The sequence below is a fragment of the Crinia signifera genome, chromosome 4 (assembly GCF_055691185.1).
Source record: "Crinia signifera chromosome 4, ASM5569118v1, whole genome shotgun sequence".
Taxonomy (NCBI): domain Eukaryota; kingdom Metazoa; phylum Chordata; class Amphibia; order Anura; family Myobatrachidae; genus Crinia; species Crinia signifera.
The window spans coordinates 281,129,763-281,150,387 of NC_139220.1; the positions used below are offsets into that span (position 1 = coordinate 281,129,763).

At 45.1% G+C, this 20,625-nt stretch overlaps 3 protein-coding genes across 7 annotated transcripts in view; 1 reads left to right on the plus strand and 2 right to left on the minus strand.

Annotated features, from left to right (window-relative positions):
- Positions 1 to 1,318: 1,318 nt before the first annotated feature.
- Positions 1,319 to 19,747, minus strand: KCTD9 (potassium channel tetramerization domain containing 9). The gene is made up of 12 exons (XM_083184781.1): positions 19,563 to 19,747; positions 18,965 to 19,089; positions 17,274 to 17,317; positions 11,412 to 11,508; positions 9,385 to 9,443; positions 8,869 to 8,997; positions 8,721 to 8,788; positions 8,531 to 8,626; positions 4,179 to 4,328; positions 3,824 to 3,929; positions 3,558 to 3,691; positions 1,319 to 2,389 (listed from the first exon to the last, which is right to left on the minus strand). Exons 1-12 carry the CDS (start codon positions 19,608 to 19,610, stop codon positions 2,273 to 2,275), a joined length of 1,173 nt encoding a protein of 390 aa, XP_083040907.1. The 5' UTR covers positions 19,611 to 19,747; the 3' UTR covers positions 1,319 to 2,272.
- Positions 11,938 to 17,264, minus strand: LOC146075491 (uncharacterized). The gene is made up of 2 exons (XM_083184782.1): positions 16,127 to 17,264; positions 11,938 to 15,739 (listed from the first exon to the last, which is right to left on the minus strand). Exons 1-2 carry the CDS (start codon positions 16,677 to 16,679, stop codon positions 15,129 to 15,131), a joined length of 1,164 nt encoding a protein of 387 aa, XP_083040908.1. The 5' UTR covers positions 16,680 to 17,264; the 3' UTR covers positions 11,938 to 15,128.
- Positions 19,748 to 19,954: 207 nt separating the features above from the next.
- CDCA2 (cell division cycle associated 2) overlaps positions 19,955 to 20,625 on the plus strand; it is a 34,572-nt gene continuing 33,901 nt past the window's right edge. For 3 of the 5 annotated variants that reach the window (XM_083184776.1, XM_083184779.1, XM_083184780.1), the window contains exon 1: positions 19,957 to 20,281. The gene's annotated coding sequence lies outside the window, so the exon portion shown is untranslated. Of the gene's footprint in view, positions 20,282 to 20,625 lie in introns of all 5 variants that reach the window. The other 2 variants (XM_083184777.1, XM_083184778.1) reach the window with 1 other exon arrangement.

Sequence of the window (20,625 nt, forward strand, 5' to 3'; positions counted from 1 at the left end):
GTGCATGAATAATCTGTGCACCTGCCGGGTGACCTTGAAAACGTGCACTGTTGGGGGTACTTGAGGACCAGGTTTGGGAACCACTGCTCTATACCCATCATCCCTATGTCATGCCTAGCTTATCTCCCCTACTACTCCGTTCATTTACCCTATACCTAGGACATAATTAGGACCTCCCAAGATCCTCACGGTCTGTGTCTTATACATATGATCTGCCTAACCCTGACCCTATCCCCCTTGCAGCCTAACATTCAGTCCCCACTAGAACCTAACCCTAATCCTGGCAGTCAAGATCTTGGCGTGGCATCCTCATTGATGTGGGGATTCTGGTGACGGTCTCCTGGTGGGATACCAGCACCTGTATTGTAAACACCAGCATCTGCACTGCCAGGATGCCAAACACATTCCCTCGTATCTTATAAGTCATTAAGATGTTTTGTGGCCACATTCTTAGAGCCGCAAAAGCAGTCATATCTCAGCTACAGGAAGAAGCAATACATCCCGCGTATGCAGCTTCATACCTCCCAACAGTCCCGATTTTATCGGGACAGTCCCGATTGTCAGGGCCTGTCCCGCTGTCCCACCCGCGGGCGGCAGTGTCCCGCGGTGTGGGGGGGCTGTTGGGAGTCCCCCCTGTCAGCTGCTAAGCAGCGGGGAATAAACGCTGTGCGCATGCGCACAGCGTCTATTACCGCAGCCAGGGGGCTGGGGGCATGGCTAGAGGCTCACAGAGCCTCTGGGTCATGCCCCCATAGCGGCAAAATGGGGGCGTGGCCTCACGGGGAGCATAGGCCACGCCCCCAAATTAGGCCACACCCCCGAAAATTTTGGCGCGTCTTCGGCGCGCAGCAGCAGCAGCGTCCCGCCTGCTGGGCTATTAAAGTTGGGAGGTATGTAGCTTTCAGATATACACAGTAGCATATCGCTACTCTACCTTTCCCTACTCCCCACTTATGAATATATAGTGGGGAGTAGGGATATACACCAACAATGGAATGGAGGATACTTCTCTTACATTAGATATCTCACAGTGCCTTACTCTATGTTCAGGCATTACTGTAAGTGAGTAGAGAAGTCTGGACAGAATTCTCCCAGCTCCCACAAATCGGGGGCTATCATCATTGGCATTGTGTATGCCTAAACAAAGGGACTTAGGCAGGTCACTCAGTTGTTAGGTGTAGCATAGAAGAGTCACAGGTTCCCTTTGGGATATAGAGACCTCCTTTCGGACGCTATTGCAGACGTAAGCTAGTTGTGTTGTATTCCATCCCCCACCCAGATCCAAACAGTAGTTCCAAATATAAGCTAGAGAATCAAATTATTCAAAAAAATATTTATTGTATATAGACGGATAACAGTTCAGCACTTTATTCTGTCATTTTGCATAACTGAAAAATAACTGCAGGAGCAGCTATGACAGATGCTATAAGGCACTCAGTAACCCCAGACCGGCTGTAGGTGCAGTGCAGTGTCATGTGCGCCGGGTCCTGCAGGTCAAGGGGACAATGCAATGGTGGGATTGTTCTTCCCACAGATATGCTACATGATTGTACAACTTCAAAATCACTTTCTACAGTGATATCATAATATACTTTGGCTCTGTTCAACAAAGAAACCATTGAGCTCTCTTTGCAATCGGCAGTTTCTTATACGTTTTGTGCTACACAGTTTGAGCTGTAGGTGCATAGAGTACAAGTGTGCATGCAGTGTGTACACATACTGTGCAAACCTCTGGATGGTCCAGCAAAATCAATGCTGCCACTCAGTGACCACTTAACAGCCAATAGAAACAGCTGCAGCCTTTAAACCAGGGATGGGGAACCTTCGGCACTCCAGCTGTTTTTGAACTACACATCCCAGCATGCCCTGGTAGAGTTTTTCTATTTGGCCATGCTCAAACTGTTGCCGGGCATTCTGGGATGTGTAGTTTAACAGATGGGAGGGCCGAAGGTTCCCCATCCCTGTTTTAAACTCCGCCAACAGGATTGAAGTTAATGTTCCTGCTACATTAGGAAATTTGCAAAGAAACTCTCCACTTACGCTGTATGGAGAAAGCAGGTCTTTGGAGCATTGAACACGTTACACGTGTTGCTCATTCACATAAGTGCATTCTACGGAAAGTCTGTGCGAGTAAACTAAATGATTATGGAATAGAGATTAAATATAACTGCCCCTAATTCCCTAACAGGATAGGGGATAGGATGGGGATTTCCAGTACAGAGGCAGCCAGAAACACAGGTGCCTCAATGATAAATATGGAGAAGGAAAAAGTCTATCTGACGCTCTGGGACATGTGTAGCGGAGTCAGCATCTCTTCAAATATTGCACCCTTTACATTGGATCCTCGAAGATTGGCTTCCTGGAGATCACACCCTGAGAGATCACAGTTCTAGCGCAGGAGGAAAGAAACAAGAGAAACGTCAGCCGTGACCTTATTAAACCAAATTACACCAACATACATCTCTTCTCTCATCTCAAAACATCTTTTTGTCTGCCTTCGCATGGGGACCGATGGTTCTTTAGTGCGCATTTCTGCGAATGTGCATACGCAGGGTGAACATTCTGTTCTCCGAATGCACGTACCCAACTTAGCGGGCAGGGGGTGGGCATGTGGCCCGGCCAGCCTCATTACCATATTGGAACGCCCAGCGTTTCATGGGCATTCCCATGAGAAAGATGTGAGTGTTCCGCACAGCATATGAATGGATGTTTATGTTAATCATCCATTTACAGCCTGTGCGTGGGGACACACACTGCAAGTTGGAGTGGGGGGGGCGGTCGGCAGCGGGCCGGCATTAGACGTGCGGAGTTCAGTGAACTATGTCTCTCATCTACACTCATTACTCTGTGGAATGCTCTCCCACACACAATAAGACTCATCCAGTCTCCAAACCTATAAGCGTTCCCTGAAAACTCACCTCTTCAGGCAAGCTTATCAAATTCCAGAACCAGCCACTTAACCTTCATGTACCGTTCCTATCTAATCACATCCCCACTGTACAGTCCATCCAGTACATATCCACTCTCTATCTTTTTACACATTTTCCATCCTCCTGACCCCTGGCCAAACTGCTGGGTCACCGTATAATACAGCTTCAGGAACCTTTGCATTCTGGTGGAATTAATGCAATAAAGAATATCTATCCTTGTGTATCAATGCCTATTTCCCTGTAGATTGTAAGCTTGCGAGCAGGGCCCTCACACCTTTGACTGTCTGTAAATACAATAATTGTTGTATCACTATCCCCTATTGTAAAGTGCAACGGAATATGCTGCGCTATATAACAAACTGTTCATAAATAAATAAATACTATGTTCTTACAACTCTAGGGTGCCTGTGTACATTTATACACCACTATACATTTTAGGGGGTTATTCAGTATATGGTGATGTGAGGTTGCGATGTGCATCACCGCTAATATTACAGTTTTCCTCTGCACCGCAAGGTGGCGCAATTATAAAAAAAATCGTCACCTTGCAGCCATTGTCAATTTAATAACCTCCTTCGTCTCCTCTTCAAAGGTGGTAGGCTGGCACTTGCCATGTTGCCCTCTTACCTCTAAGTCTGTCCCAGCTAAGGTGGCACCACGCAGGTTACAATTCTTCAACTTGGCATTTTTCAGGGTTGCCACCCGTAGGTTTATCCCAGTCATCTGGCTGCCTTCCAGGTCAACTCCTTTCAGATTAGCTCCTGAGAATAAAAAGCAAAATGAGAATCAAGGTTTCGCTGAAACACTAATTAGAGTTATTACATGTGGACACTGGATAGGAGCATCTGCTTTCCTGGAACCATGCTCCTTTGCACAAGTGCTTGAGTTCTAACCTTCCAGATTTGCTTTCAGGCCAGATGGGTCCTCAAAGTTACAGCCAATCAGGGAGGCTCCTTCTGCATTGGAGCAGAGCATCTTCACCCCTTGTAGATTAGCGCCCTGCACAACAAAAGCCTTAGCAGTAGTATACAGTCACATGACCTTTCCAGCTTCTGCAGCCTAGATGCACACCAGCTCTGGTCTACAGCCAAGACAAGCAATCGCACAACAGATGAAGAACAAAACACACACACACACACACAATCACACACTTCTGCACACAAGCAGCTTCTCATATCTCTGCAATCCTTCCCACTTATGCAACACCCATTACACTGATTGATATTATAGGAACACACACATCCTTACATCCAGTACAGACCCAGACAGGTCTGCCCGCTCCAGGCAAGCTCCACAAAGGTTGGCTTGAGTCAGGTTGCAGTTACTCAAATTCGCCATCTTGAAGTTTATGTACCGCAGGTCCAGACGGGAGAGATCAGCTCCGCTAAAGTTCAGGCCCTGTACAGGGATCAGGAAAAAGATTGAGAACGAAATACTAAGATAGGCACATTACTTGTGCACTAGCATTCCCCTGTGTACAGTATGTCACATGACTGATTACTTGTGCACTAGCATTTCCCTGTGTACAGTATGTCACATGACCGATTACTTGTGCACTAGCATTCCCGTGTCTGTCACATGACGGATTACTTGTGCACTAGCATTTAGCTGTGTACAGTATGTCACATGACCGATTACTTGTGCACTAGCATTCCCGTGTCTGTCACATGACGGATTACTTGTGCACTAGCATTCCCCTGTGTACAGTATGTCACATGACGGATTACTTGTGCACTAGCATTCCCCTGTGTACAGTATGTCACATGACGGATTACTTGTGCACTAGCATTCCCCTGTGTACAGTATGTCACATGACCGATTACTTGTGCACTAGCATTCCCCTGTGTACAGTATGTCACATGACCGATTACTTGTGCACTAGCATTCCCCTGTGCCTGTCCTATTACATATTACTTGTGCACTAGCATTCCCCTGTGTACAGTATGTCACATGACGGATTACTTGTGCACTAGCATTACCCTGTGTCTGCCACATGACAGATTATTTGTGCACTAGCATTCCCCTGTGCCTCTCCTATTACATATTACTTGTGCACTAGCATTCCCCTGTGTACAGTAAGTCACATGACCGATTACTTGTGCACTAGCATTCCCCTGTGCCTGTCCTATTACATATTACTTGTGCACTAGCATTCCCCTGTGCCTGTCCTATTACATATTACTTGTGCACTAGCATTCCCCTGTGCCTGTCCTATTACATATTACTTGTGCACTAGCATTCCCCTGTGCCTGTCCTATTACATATTACTTGTGCACTAGCATTCCCCTGTGCCTGTCCTATTACATATTACTTGTGCACTAGCATTCCCCTGTGCCTGTCCTATTACATATTACTTGTGCACTAGCATTCCCCTGTGCCTGTCCTATTACATATTACTTGTGCACTAGCATTCCCCTGTGCCTGTCCTATTACATATTACTTGTGCACTAGCATTCCCCTGTGCCTGTCCTATTACATATTACTTGTGCACTAGCATTCCCCTGTGCCTGTCCTATTACATATTACTTGTGCACTAGCATTCCCCTGTGCCTGTCCTATTACATATTACTTGTGCACTAGCATTCCCCTGTGCCTGTCCTATTACATATTACTTGTGCACTAGCATTCCACTGTGCCTGTCCTATTACATATTACTTGTGCACTAGCATTCCCCTGTGCCTGTCCTATTACATATTACTTGTGCACTAGCATTCCCCTGTGCCTCTCCTATTACATATTACTTGTGCACTAGCATTTCCCTGTGCCTGTCCTATTACATATTACTTGTGCACTAGCATTTCCCTGTGCCTGTCCTATTACATATTACTTGTGAACTAGCATTCCACTGTGCCTGTCCTATTACATATTACTTGTGCACTAGCATTCCCCTGTGCCTCTCCTATTACATATTACTTGTGCACTAGCATTCCCCTGTGCCTGTCCTATTACATATTACTTGTGCACTAGCATTCCCCTGTGCCTGTCCTATTACATATTACTTGTGCACTAGCATTCCCCTGTGCCTGTCCTATTACATATTACTTGTGCACTAGCATTCCCCTGTGCCTGTCCTATTACATATTACTTGTGCACTAGCATTCCCCTGTGCCTGTCCTATTACATATTACTTGTGCACTAGCATTCCCCTGTGCCTCTCCTATTACATATTACTTGTGCACTAGCATTCCCCTGTGCCTGTCCTATTACATATTACTTGTGCACTAGCATTCCCCTGTGCCTGTCCTATTACATATTACTTGTGCACTAGCATTCCCCTGTGCCTGTCCGATTACATATTACTTGTGCACTAGCATTCCCCTGTGCCTGTCCGATTACATATTACTTGTGCACTAGCATTCCCCTGTGCCTGTCCTATTACATATTACTTGTGCACTAGCATTCCCCTGTGCCTCTCCTATTACATATTACTTGTGCACTAGCATTCCCCTGTGCCTGTCCTATTACATATTACTTGTGCACTAGCATTCCCCTGTGCCTGTCCTATTACATATTACTTGTGCACTAGCATTCCCCTGTGCCTGTCCTATTACATATTACTTGTGCACTAGCATTCCCCTGTGCCTGTCCTATTACATATTACTTGTGCACTAGCATTCCCCTGTGCCTGTCCTATTACATATTACTTGTGCACTAGCATTCCCCTGTGCCTGTCCTATTACATATTACTTGTGCACTAGCATTCCCCTGTGCCTCTCCTATTACATATTACTTGTGCACTAGCATTCCCCTGTGCCTGTCCTATTACATATTACTTGTGCACTAGCATTCCCCTGTGCCTGTCCTATTACATATTACTTGTGCACTAGCATTCCCCTGTGCCTGTCCGATTACATATTACTTGTGCACTAGCATTCCCCTGTGCCTGTCCTATTACATATTACTTGTGCACTAGCATTCCCCTGTGCCTCTCCTATTACATATTACTTGTGCACTAGCATTACCCTGTGTCTGCCACATGACAGATTATTTGTGCACTAGCATTCCACTGTGCCTGTCCTATTACATATTACTTGTGCACTAGCATTACCCTGTGTCTGCCACATGACAGATTATTTGTGCACTAGCATTCCCCTGTGCCTGTCCTATTACATATTACTTGTGCACTAGCATTCCCCTGTGCCTGTCCTATTACATATTACTTGTGCACTAGCATTCCCCTGTGCCTCTCCTATTACATATTACTTGTGCACTAGCATTCCCCTGTGCCTGTCCTATTACATATTACTTGTGCACTAGCATTCCCCTGTGCCTGTTCTATTACATATTACTTGTGCACTAGCATTCCCCTGTGCCTGTCCGATTACATATTACTTGTGCACTAGCATTCCCCTGTGCCTGTCCGATTACATATTACTTGTGCACTAGCATTCCCCTGTGCCTGTCCTATTACATATTACTTGTGCACTAGCATTCCCCTGTGCCTGTCCTATTACATATTACTTGTGCACTAGCATTACCCTGTGTCTGCCACATGACAGATTATTTGTGCACTAGCATTCCACTGTGCCTGTCCTATTACATATTACTTGTGCACTAGCATTACCCTGTGTCTGCCACATGACAGATTATTTGTGCACTAGCATTACCCCCATATCTGGAACACTGTCAAAAAACATACAGCTAGTCAAACAAAACAATGCCGCTAAGACAACAGCAGGGGAGGCTTTTTATCAACAGTAATTATTGATTAAAAAAATTAAATAAAACCTGAAATTTGTATTTAAGATCTAAGGCCCTTATTCTGGTTCACTTGCAAAGGCAAATTCCTTCTCAAATGGACAAAACCATGTGCACTGCTTAGGGGGGGGGGTGGGGGGGAACGGACACATTATGTTTAATGTCAGTAATGCCATGAAGCCTAGGCCCCCCCCCAAAAAAACGACATTATTATTAATTCTACATTGTTTCTGGTTTAATGACATTATGATACTTACTATATTATATAGTATCTACTATCTACTCACTGCAACTGTCAGGGGTGGCTCATTAGTACAGCGGTATGGAGTGCAAGTCTCCAGACAAGGGCCACATGTCACCAGGAGGTACATATTACCTGGGCACAGCCCTGCTCAGAACAATTCTGTTGCAGAAGGATATAGTTAGAGGGTGATGAACAAACTTTAAAGATTGCAGAACTCATCAATCTGAGTCACACTGTTTGTGTGGTTATTATTATACCAATCAAGCACTGGCCTATTACACAGCGCTGTGACAAAGATACAATAGAATAAATCAAAAGGAGCTCCACTCAGCACTGACCTGTACACATAAGTCACTATCAAAACTTGAAGTATATCAGAGTAAAAGCAGGGTGGTTCCATCTGACCCTTTTATGGCTATACCTTTCCTTTGAATATGTTAAGAGGGATCTCCATTGACCTTTTTTCATATACAATGTGTGAAAAACCGAGCCAACGAGAATTATATGGACCATTCCTCTCTGGACACTCAAAATAACCTTTTGGGACTTTTTCTTTTATGGGAGACAATTGCTGGTGCAGTTTTCCTGTATTACGCAGCGCTGTACGTTTTTGTGGAACCTAACTTTAACCACTTTTAGATAATCTGTTACTCCTGACCTGACAGCGGAGCTCTGATTTGGTTGGGGTGGCGAGAAGGAACCGTATAAACTCTTTCCGACCGATAGGGGAGTGGTCCTCTGCAGGCTGTGAATTCTACAAAGCAACAGAGTATGATTAGCTCTTTCTCCTTACATTACTGTTCCGGAACACCACAGGGATTTCCACACACACAAATAAATACACTCACCTTTATAGCCAACTCCAGATGTTCAATCAGGGAATCTATGCCAAAGAACTTGGCTTCCTCCAGGACTCCTATAAAAAAAAAAAAAATCACCCTATGAAATCCACAGATGGATAGAAACCCAACATAGAAGTAACCCCAAATCTCCTACCCAACAAATTGACTCCATCATTTACTATGAGCTGGCCATGGCGGAGATAGTTCAAGATGGGCTCAAAGTATTCCGGGCTGCGGTCAATCAGAAATGCTCCGCGGAGGTCCCTCTTATTTCCCCAGGCATCTGGAAATAAAAGATGAGAAGTTCTGTGTGATTATCTGTATGCAGGGAGACTTACTAATGAGCACATCTTGCAGAATGAGTTACAAGCACAGTGGCTTCCTCAGATGTTCTCCTCTCAGTCCTATCCATGTGTGATACCACTTTCACTACAGCCTGCAGGCATTACATGTCACAGATTGTGTAAAAGGGAAAGCATTTTGGACCTGGTGGAGTCAATGGTCTGACAAGGACAGCACAAGTAAGAAGGATATAAAGAGAATAGTAAAAAATGTCAGTGTAGACATTAAAAGGAAAGGGAATGTTTGGAGTTAGACTAGAAATAGATTTCCCCATGTACAACTTAACCCCCCCACCCCATATTCCTGCTCCCACTAATCCACAACATACCTCTATCACTGAACATGTGTGACAGCATGCTTTCGGGCTCCTTACTGACCAACGTGGACCTACACACAAGACAGAGAGAGACAATTATAGAACATATGGGGCATTGAACATACCATACCATTGGTATATACTGTATGGTTCTAGAGGAGTCTGGGCACTAAAGTTTAAACTAGCAAAAGGCCCAACAGGCTAATAACACATACAGAAAGGAGACCTGGAGCACCCCAGCCCAGAAAGAAACCCCAAGCGGCTAGAAGGGAGGCCAATATCCCTATGAATTCAGAGAAACATATCAGGTAAGGACCAAAATTCTGTTTACTTTTGGGAGACACTGAAGATATCATTGGGATCTCCCATAGTTGTCCACTAGGGGAGGGAACACTTCTGAGCTGAAACTAGTGTCCCTTGAGGCAGAGGTCTCTAAGTGGTAGAACCTGAAAAAGGAGTGCGCTGAAGACTAAGTGACGCTTAATCCCCAACACACAAAAGCTGCTCACTGAACCATCACAGAACATTGATGTTGCAATGGGAAGTCTATGAATAAGCCTAATAGGTGACCTTCAGAATCCAATGGGCCCACTTGACAATAGAACATAGCACAGACACGGAATCCTTAGACATAATTGTGGAAAGCCCGTACCACGCCCATGGACTGTTGGAGAGTCCTGATGCTCAATAGGAACAGAAGTGGCGTCTTGTAAATCAGGACCACTTGCCACGGTGCATAGCAGTCTTTTCTGATGGAGCCGGTGGTCTGGCTATTTCCTGCGGATGGAAGGATCAAAGCGTGGAAGCTCGAGACCTGGGAGACGCAGCAGAAGAGAGCAGTCTTGGATGCTGCCACAGTTGCGACAACACTGTCAAACTCTGGCCTGAAACGAAGCGTTCCTGATGAAGGTAAAATCTTCAGCCCCCTCCTGGAATCAGAGTCCGCCTGGCAGGAATGGGGCTAGAGCAGAGGTTCCCAAACTGTGTGCCGTGGCTCCCTGGGGTGCCTCAGGACACCTGCAGGGGTGCCCTGGGTTGGTGGACCAGGACTAGCTCAAATTATTAATGGTTAGTTATTTATGAGCAAAACCAGTGCTGGTGGCTGCCAATCATAAAATGTGTACAAACAGAAGCAAATCCTACCATTTACCACATAACTCACCCTAAGAATCGCATATAAACCCAATCTAATTAATTTATTTTTGGCCTAGGGGTGCCGTGAAAAAAAATCTGAAACTCTAGGGTGCCGTGGTTCAAAAAAGTTTGGGAACCCCTGGGCTAGAGACTTCTTCTAGCAGAAACAGAAGTCCAGAGCAGCCTCCCTTAAACACGAAGCGGCCAAAGGGTGACTAGAGGCAGCAACTTCTCCCTAGGGGTTCCTCTAGATAAGCCTCTCGCTAAGACTTCCGCCCATTTACTGACGGCTTTAGTCAACCAGGCCAAAGCTAGTCTCACAATGGAATTAGTGGGTTGAGCTCCTAACCAAGGCGCATGCGCATCCACCGGAAGAGGGATTTACGCTTGATACAATTCTCCGCTAGGAGTAGGTGAAACTTATGCTTTAGATAAAAGCTCCTCCAGCCGATCAGAGTTGGAAAACTGAACCAGAAACTTTTTCTGAGGCATGAAGATGGAGAGCAGGCGTCCTTCTAATGCACAAAGAAAGGTGCCAGCGCAGGTGTCCTTCTGATGCACAAAGAAGGGTTCCAGCACAGGCGTCCTTCTGATGTACACTCAAAATAAAAGTAAAAATAAAACAATAAAAGACAGTTAAGTCTACATAAGGCAGCCCCTGTTAGAAAAAAGGTGCATCCAGCTCCTGCCGAGACCAAACTGGCTGCCTGGGCTGGGGGCGGAGTGTAGGTGTAGGTGGAGCCTCGGCTGCCCCGAGGCAAACGTTTTAACTGTTTGGTGCCCAGTCCTACATCTAACCTATATCCAGCATCAAGTCCTGTGTCTCCTATGGAGCAAAGACTAAAACATGCCTGCCACCTTATAGCACAAAAAAAGAAAACCATTTAGCTTGCTGCACCCCTTACCGCGTCGTAGTGAAATATCTTCCTCCCACATTCAGCGTCAGCCAGTCTGTTTGACCACCAGTCAGCTGCTCTGTGACCATTGGCTCGTTCTGATCATCTGGAAGAGAACATGCATGAGAGAGAGAGATAGAGAACAACGTCCCGAGCAGACTGGTCACGTAACAAAACCAAACACATTGGATCTAATTACTGAATGCTCAGATTTCTCAAATATGGGTTATACTCCGTCATTTAGAACACATGCCTATAATGTACTAAAACACATAAAAGAGCTACCCCTCCCTGTGACACTGTTTAGTAGCACTCCTCTTAGTGTGTAGACACTGGGTGACATTTAATAGGATGAGAGATTCAGAAAATTAGAGATTTGGCAAGAAATCTCCAGTTTTTTTAAAAGCAGTAATCATTTACACTGCAAAATCATACTGGTTTTGCAGTGTAAATGATTGCAGCTTTAAAAAAACCTGGAGATTTCTTACCAAATCTATCACTTTCTGAATCTCTCACCCTATTACATTTTCCCATGTTTGTGTTTGCTATCATAAGCCAGAGGCAGTAATTATTATTTTTTTTATTTCAGATCCTCCATGGAAAACAGGAGCTGGAATAGAGGTAAATTAGAGAATACACATTTAGTGTAAGAAGAAAAGAAAGAAAAAACAAAAGACAGAATCACAGGAAAAAGAAAAAAATTGACAAGCATATATGATGTACCTATAATATTGTACTACCTCTGGAAGCCAGAGAGAACTAATGTATGTAGATTGAATTGTAGCACTTTTATTCCACACTACCATGTTTTTTGTTTAGCCAAGAACCTCCATATTGCCACCCACAGCCCTTTACATAAGTAATACCCCTTTCAGACAGAAAAATCCCAAAAACCCAGGTATTTCCCGGATACAAAAACCCGTGTACAACTAGGCAGCAAGGGGCTGACCCCCTTTCACACAGGAGCAAAAACCCGGGTATTTCCCGTGTCGACCCCTTTCACACAGAAGCCGGATTTTTCCTGCAAAACTCTGTGTGTCATAAGAAAAGGACAGTTTTAAAGGCACACAGAGATGAGATCATGAAAAGTGGGAGGTGTCTGGTCACTGCATTGCATTAAACATGGCTGACAAGTTGCAGAACCTGGAGGTCATGAGTGCTCTGTGTGTTTTGCTGCTTACAGCAAATCAGAGCATTATGCAGATGCTTACACTGTGCTACCTGGCACAGTGTTATGCCAGGAGGAGGAAGGCACAATTTTTGGTGGAGAGGGCTTCCACTCGACGCAGGTATTTGCACCGGAGGAGAGCCCTGATTTTGTCCAGTGTTACCTCTATCCTGAAGTCTACAAGTGCCTCAAACCGGTCGTTGTGGGCCAGAGACCGCAGGCATGGAGAAGCTTTCTGGGAGACTGTGGAAGCTTTTGCACCTGAGCAGTGGCTGGCACATTTCCGGATGTCACGAGCCACCTTCTACTACCTGCTGGAACTGGTCACCCCGGCACTTACAAGGGGATGCACCAATTATCGGAAAACCATTGAGCCATGCAGGAGACTGGGGATTGTGTTGTGGTGGTACGCAACACCAGGGGAATACCGTACCATCTCATGTCTGTTTGGTGTGGGCATTTCTACGGTGTGTGTTCTAGTGCGGGAAGTGACACAGGCATTGTTGGAGAGCCTTTACAAGCGTTTCATCTGCTTACCACAAGGCGACCGACTGGATGAGACCATAACAGGTTTTCTGCGAAGAGGCTATCCGCAGTGTGCTGGAGCCATTGATGGGACACACATACCCATTATTGCACCCCCAGATAACCCAGCAGATTACCATAACCGTAAAGGTTGGCACTCCATCATATTGCAGGCTGTGGTGGACCATAAGTATTGGTAAGTAGTACAGTATGCAGTATTTACATTAGTGATATGATTGGGCCGCACTGTATATTGTTAAACACAAATACATTTTCTGTTCAGTTTCACAGATGTCTACATTGGCTGGCCTGGTCGTGCTCATGACTCACGGGTACTTGCCAATTCGGACTTGTTCCAGATCGCGGAGGAGAAGAGAGGTGGCTGGTTGTTCCCTAGAGAGGTAACTTTGTCTATTTTTAAAAATGTGCTCTTTAACCACTACACTTGCCACCTATACAATTCTAATGTTTTTTTTTATACCGTTACAGTGGTCAAAGTTTGTATCCGGGGTGGAGATCCCAGTCCATATTATTGGAGATGCGGCATACCCTTTGAGGCGTTGGCTTATGAAGGGCTTCACGCAACATACCCCACTGTCTCCTGACCAAGTCCACTACACCCACACTCTGAGCTCGGCTCGAATGGTGGTGGAAAACGCCTTTGGAAGACTAAAGGGGCGATGGCGGTGTCTACTGAAGAGGAATGACATTGCCATTACCCTGGTTCCAGATGTGGTGGCAGCTTGCTGCATTCTGCACAATGTGTGTGAGCTACAGAAAGAGAACTTTTTACCTGAGTGGAATGTGGAGGACTATGACCTGGCTGATACCCCTGTCGAATCAGCAGGGTACGAGGGTGAGACAAGTTGTTCCACTGCTGAGGTTATCCGTAACACCCTCACTATTAACTTACAGAGTATGACACAGTAGATAGAAGGACACATTGGTTGGATGTTTGAAAGAACTTGTTTTATTTTTCACAAAATATGTTTTATGCTTGTTAGTTCACTTTTAAATATAAAATGTTTTCAAATATATCTTTAGTGGTCATAAATACCCTTTCAACAGTGAAAAAACATTGAACTATTGCAACACGAGGTAGAATAAGTATTTAGCATAGGTCTTCTATCAGTGGTGGGTGAATAGGTTGTGCTGCCATCCAAGCCGGTATTGTATAGGGGAGACACACACCAGTTTGACTGTCCAGCAGCCACACATTTTCATCCGGCACTGTATATATAGATAAACACTTGTATTTGCAATTTTTGGTACCTGTAAGGCACAGGTCTTCCACCTGTGGCCCTTCAGATGTTGTGGAACTACATGTCCCCGCATGCCCTGAGTTTTTTTGCCATCCTACTATAGGAAAAAATGTGGCAATGTATGGTGGGACATGTAGTTTCACAACATCTGGAGGGCCACAGGTTGAAGACCTGTGCTGTAGGGCAATTCGAAACACTCTGGCTCCTGCCGGGCAGTGAAAACCCGCACGGCCAGGAATCTGTGCCGCACACAGCAGTTTACAATGATGGGATCCGCCTGAAACCAGGCGGCCTGGGTGAATGGTCACATCTGTGCCCATTATTAACTACGGTGTGTGGCACGGCTTCCTGGCCGTGCGGGGTTTCGCCAGCCGACAGGAGTCGGAGTGTGTGAAATAGCCCTTATTACACCCCAAAAACAATATAAATATATAAATATAAGCCCCAAACAGGGAATTTTTTTATTGCCTTAAAGATAAAGAAGAAGGCATACTGTGTACACATTATAGATTATGTTCAGCCACATATCTAGAGTATACTCTATTTGTACACATTAAAATAAAAAAAAAGTTTGAGAACTTTGATTCAGCTCCAAACCGAAGAACCAAATGAGCTTTTTTGAGGCTCATAAACTAAAGAACCATAATACTCTACTGTGTACATCAAAATGGAACACAGCATTTAACGGGCCTTGTAAGTGCCACTTTTTAAGCAAGAAAAATTGAACGAGCCCAGAAAAAAGAGAAAAAGAACAACCATATAGCAACATTACTACAAATGCCTGTAGGCAGTGCTGATTACAGTGCTAACAGGAGTGTTATGATTACTGGCATTCACTGAATCATCAGCATAATTTTTCACATTGCCATATTGCCTACTATATCCTGTGCCATTGACAGTATCATGCACTGTCTCCTGTGGACTGGTATTGGCATGTGGCCTACTTGGCTGTGTGGCATGTGAAAAATTATTGCCCATGTTTTCAGTATAACTACGCCCTTGGCCCTGCACAGTAGTTTGGCTTGAATTTGAAGGCATAAATGTATGGCCTCTGTGTGGAGGATTACAATAATCACCCTCAGCGTACGGACTACACAGCTTGTAAGGGTGCGGATTCTGTAATGTAGACACCATATTGGTAAGGAAGGTCATCTGTGCATCTCGATTTTCACGCGCTATGCGTTCGTGCAGACCCACCAACTGTGTGAGAAAGGAATCTTGCAACTGTCTCTCGTTGTCAAAGAAGCGCTGCAGTCGGGCATCCTCTTGAGTTTGAAATTCAAGATCGGACTCTCGGAGATGATCTACCAGGATTCTTGACATTGAGCGCGTAGCAAGCTCCATCTTTGACGTTTTTTTCTTCCTTGCAGGTACATCAAATACTAAAAATAAAGGAAAAATCATTACAATCCAATAGCGGCATGCCAGTGTGTATATATATATATATATATATATATATATATATATATATATATATATATATATATATATATATATATATATATATATATATATATATAGATAGATAGATAGATAGATAGATAGATAGAGACTACTACTACTACTGGTTCCCACGTGTGCTGTAGTAGTGGGTGCGGGGTTGTTACCTGTGTTACAGTGGGACTACAGGTCCCAGCAAGCCTGCAACACATGCTGATACTTGGGAGAACCACAGGTACCAGCATGTGGGGCATTAAAGGCCTGCTGATACCTATAGCCCCTTGTACATCTATTAAAATAGATACACAAACAATACTTGAAAAACTTACTGTTACGACGCAACGTTGGGGTCTCAGTCTGTGCAGGAGTGGGTGTCCCAGATGGAGTAATGGTGCTGGCTCCACTGTCCTCAACCTCAGCCTCTAATGGATCAATTGTGTCCTCCATGGCAGCAATAGGATCAGGGATGCTGTTGTCTATGCTGTCTTCCAACTCCATTATAGGTGGGCAAGATGGGCTGCATTCTGGAGTTATGCTCCGTGATGAAGCTGCACTGGATGATGATATGGCAACAGGGTTCACCAGGGCAGAATTGCCAAAGACCTCGTTACATTGGTCGAAGTAAACCCATTCCATCCTCCCAGCACCACTTTTCCTCCTGTTGTTGTCACAAACTTTGTTGTAGTACCTGCGCAGAGCTTTTAGTTTGTTGACCACCTGCTGCTGGGTACGCACAATGCCCCTTGAAGTGAGGACCTTGGCAATATTGGTGTAGACTACAGCGTCCTTCACTGTGCCAGTAATCTGTTTTCGGATTTCTTCCTCCCCTCTGACACTGAGCAGCTCACGGATCTCCTCATCTTTCCAGTGTGCCATGGCCATTTACTGCTGCGCTGCACGCCTCTGCCACGTGCGCTCAGCCAATCAGGGAACCTGTAAAGATCAGCCAATCACGCAGCGCCATGCTGCACAGCCAATCAGCATGATTTTTCAATAGTCGGGAGAAAAACACGGGTCGGACCCTTTCACACAGCCGCAAACACGTGTCTGACACGGGAAAAACCCAGGTAAATACCTGGGTCGAAGTCCCGGAACTTTAGACCCGTGTTGACCCTTTCAGACAGAAGAAAAACCCGTGTCGACACGGCAAGAGCAGGGAAATTACCGGGTCTTTTTTTCTGTCTGAAAGGGGTATAACATATCACACTGTCGTCATAGAGATATGCACTTTGAGTGACATTGTTACAGCAATCATATAGCCTAACAATAAACACACCCACACGGACATTACACAATAGGCAACAAATAAAAATAAACAGTAGTACAAACATGGTAAAGGGTTTTGTTTAAGTTTTTTTACCATTTCAATATACATGAGATGGCTGCTGGATATTTTGTGTGCCGCAGTAGAAGAAACACAGCGCTCAACTGAATATGCCCCTAATGCTAAATTGAAGAAGGGGTATCTCCACTCACCTGTGCAAGGCTCTCCATCACTGACGTACACAACATCATCATCTCTGGGACAAACAAAGTAAAAAAAGTACATGTCTTAAATGACACATAAACTGACACCAAAAAATAGATCATAAAATCACAAATTGATGCTTTTGTACCAGCATATGTACACATCGCTAGCATAAGGCCCGGCTCTACCTGTAGTCACATTGGGCCTTATTCTAGTTCACTCTTTCTGACAAAATCCTTCTTAGATGGACAAAACCATGTGCACTGCAGGGGGGCAGGTGTAAAATGTGCAGAGAGAATTAGATTTGGGTGAGTTATTTTGTTTCTGTGCAGGGTAAATACTGACTGCTTTATTTTTACACTGCAAAATAGATCTCACTTTGAAGTAAAACCCCACCCAAATCTAATTCTCTCTGCACAAGTTACATCTGCCCCACCTGCAGCACACATGGTTTTGTCCAACTAAGAAGGATTTTGTCAGAAAGAGTGAACTAGAATCAGGCCAATATTGTTCATTCTAGCACCCGCTTTCTCTGAAAACCCATGCAGTTCCTCTTCCCTGCCTCGGGTGTCACTGTCTGCTGTGGTGTTTCTAGCACAGGTCTGGTTTGCATATCAGTGCTGATATACAGACCACACTGTGCTAGAAGCACTACAGCAGACAGCGACACCCCAGGCAGGGAAGAGGAACTGCATGGGTTTTCAAATATAGCGGGTGCTAGAATGAACACTAATATCATACGGACCTGCCCACACTCCCAAAGTCCCTTTGATAGGATGAAAAATTGTTAGGACATACAAAATGGTTTCATCCACTGTGGGCAGTCAGGTTACTTTAAATGTGCCACAGGTATTAAGCCAACTTCCAAAAGGCCTGGGGCCTGATTCAGATATGCATGTAATGCACATGTCCACGCAGCTGAGCATTTAATAGGTAGACTGTGCAAGCACCAAGGTAATCGATTGATGCCTGCAATCAGCAAAAAAAAAAAAAATACAGTGCTATGAATTGAGGAGGGCCACAAATAGGTATTTTGTCTAGGGGCCCATGAAGTCTAAATCTGCCTCAATGGGGTAGATTTATGAAGCAGTGATAAGGGAGGAGAAGTGATAAAGTGCCTGGTACTTTATCACTGGCCAATCAGCTTCTGACAGTTAAGTTACAGGCTGGGTTTAAATAGGAGCTGATTGGCCGGTGATAAATTACCAGGCACTGTATCACTTCTCCTCCCTTATCACTGCTTCATAAATCTACCCCTGAATGTGGGTATACATTCAGTCAATATGGTGGATCATGTATCTTCAAGCAGCAACCTGTGCCTCCCACTGATTTACATAGGACACAGTAAATCATTAGGAACTCCACGTGCACCATCCCATGCTAGGTGTGAGAGACCTGTCCCAAGCAGGTTCCCCTTCACCGTAAGCATGGTACACCATGTCAACACCCCAAAACATCTAAAGATAAGGCCAAGATGAGGATATTTGCAAACATCAGATGTATTCATCCCTGTTTGTGTGATTCAGAATCAGCCCCAGAGACTGATTGTTGGGTAATCAATGGCATGTCTCTAATCCAAATAATGAACGCTCATAGGGAGCCAAGTCCTATAAACACAATGAGATCCCAGCAACTGACGAGAATTATTTTACAGAGTTATGCGTTAAAATAATGAAACAAGCTTTCCATATAGTAATACCTGATCAGAGCGAGATCATCGATCTGTCCTCCTCTTTCATTGTATACACTTCTTGCGCAGATTCCCAACTTCGAGCTGGCAAGGGACAGAAGATCAGAGATTGCCGATCCATGCAGCGAGACAACCTGGCACAGAGAGGAGGTGGGCAAGGGTTATTATCCCAACTGGGGCACTTTATAGACACAGGGTACAATAGAAGCAGGATTGTTGTACAGATACAGATACCTTGTACATGATACATACATAGTGCAAGTTACACAAAACAGACAAACAAAACCCTGTCACTGAAATGAACAACAGAGCAATACTTTCATACCCACTGATTTTTTAAGTGGCTAATGGTTGAGAAACCGGTCTTACAGCAGCAAATGCTCATAAAGCAAAGCTGAATATAAATATATAGAACAATGCTGGAGAACACATAATAAAGGAGGGGGAAGGGGATCAGGGCCAATGGGAGCAAGAGAGGAGATGGAGCCAGACCAAAGGGGCAAGGGGGCACAAGAGAGGGGCAGGGGTAAATAACAGAGCAGTAATAGTTGGTGTGGAAGCCCCTCCGTTCTCCTGCTCCATTGTGGTCACTGTGACTGCCGCTTACCTTGCCATGCCGGGAACTCCCCCTAACGAACATGGTCACCCTCCTCATACTGAGGTCTCCCCCCAGTTGCGGGCAGCAGCTCCCCACCTGCCCCGCTAACCCGGAAGAGAGCAGGCAGCGGAGCTGCAGCGTGACAGAGGGGGCGGAGCCGTCACTCCGTGTGTGGGAGGAGCCAGGCAACACCCAACGGCGGATTGGGCGAGGATAGAAAGTTGTCAGGAGGGTGGGCACTGCAACTGATCAGTGACACCCTGGCATTCGTTCTTAGTAAGCGCCGTATTGGAAGTTGGCGCACTGCACGTAAAGACGCCATATTTCATACCGCCGCCCGTTTTCCCTTTACAGTAGCGTATTATTATTTTCATTATTTAGAATTATTTTTCCCCTATTTTCGCCCACGAGAAAGATGGCGACTTCTGTATAGTCACTGACTGCGCATGGGCAACGTTACGCCCACTTAAAGCAACCCGAACTTTATGGCCGTTACTCCTGTTGCTGTATCCGTCCGCGGATTCTCTGTCTTCTGCCGCACTGCCGCTCCCATATCGGTGTATGGTGTGTCCATCGTGTCCTGCCCATTAAGCAGGGTCACTGTTGGGAGCAGAGCACTCCCAGTGACTGGCGGCTGCCGGGTGTACGTGGAACTATTTGGTGTCGGCGGAGGAATCTATTTGGGTACGCAGTGGGGCGGCTGATTTGAATTTTGTTCTGGAGAGGAGGTAAGATCCTCATGCGGCCTCTGATCTATCTATCTATTTATCTATCTATCTATCTATCTATCTATCTATCTATCTATCTATCTATCTATCTATCTATCTATCTAATCTTCTTACACGTCTATTGATATAATTTCAGTATATCTGTGTTATGCATAGTGCAGTGTATGACACATCATAAATACAGAGGGGTGACTGCTTCATGTGTATGCTGCTATACAGAGAGCAGTGTACTACAGTATATGCATGGTGTGTAAGCTGTTTTACACGGGGCAGTGTATACTACAGTTTTTGCATCATGCATATGCTGTTATAGCAAGATCAGTGTACCACAGTGTATACGTCAT

Coding starts and splice junctions, on each gene's coding strand:
- LOC146075491 (XM_083184782.1), bottom strand. CDS start 16,679: ATGGCCATGGCACACTGGAAAGATGAGGAGATCCGTGAGCTGCTCAGT. Junction 15,740..16,126: donor CCCAACGTTGCGTCGTAACA/GTAAGTTTTTCA, acceptor CTTTATTTTTAG/TATTTGATGTACCTGCAAGG.
- KCTD9 (XM_083184781.1), bottom strand. CDS start 19,610: ATGAGGAGGGTGACCATGTTCGTTAGGGGGAGTTCCCGGCATGGCAAG. Junction 9,444..11,411: donor AGATATTTCACTACGACGCG/GTAAGGGGTGCA, acceptor TCTTGTGTGTAG/GTCCACGTTGGTCAGTAAGG. Junction 2,390..3,557: donor TAGCTGGGACAGACTTAGAG/GTAAGAGGGCAA, acceptor CTCCTGCGCTAG/AACTGTGATCTCTCAGGGTG.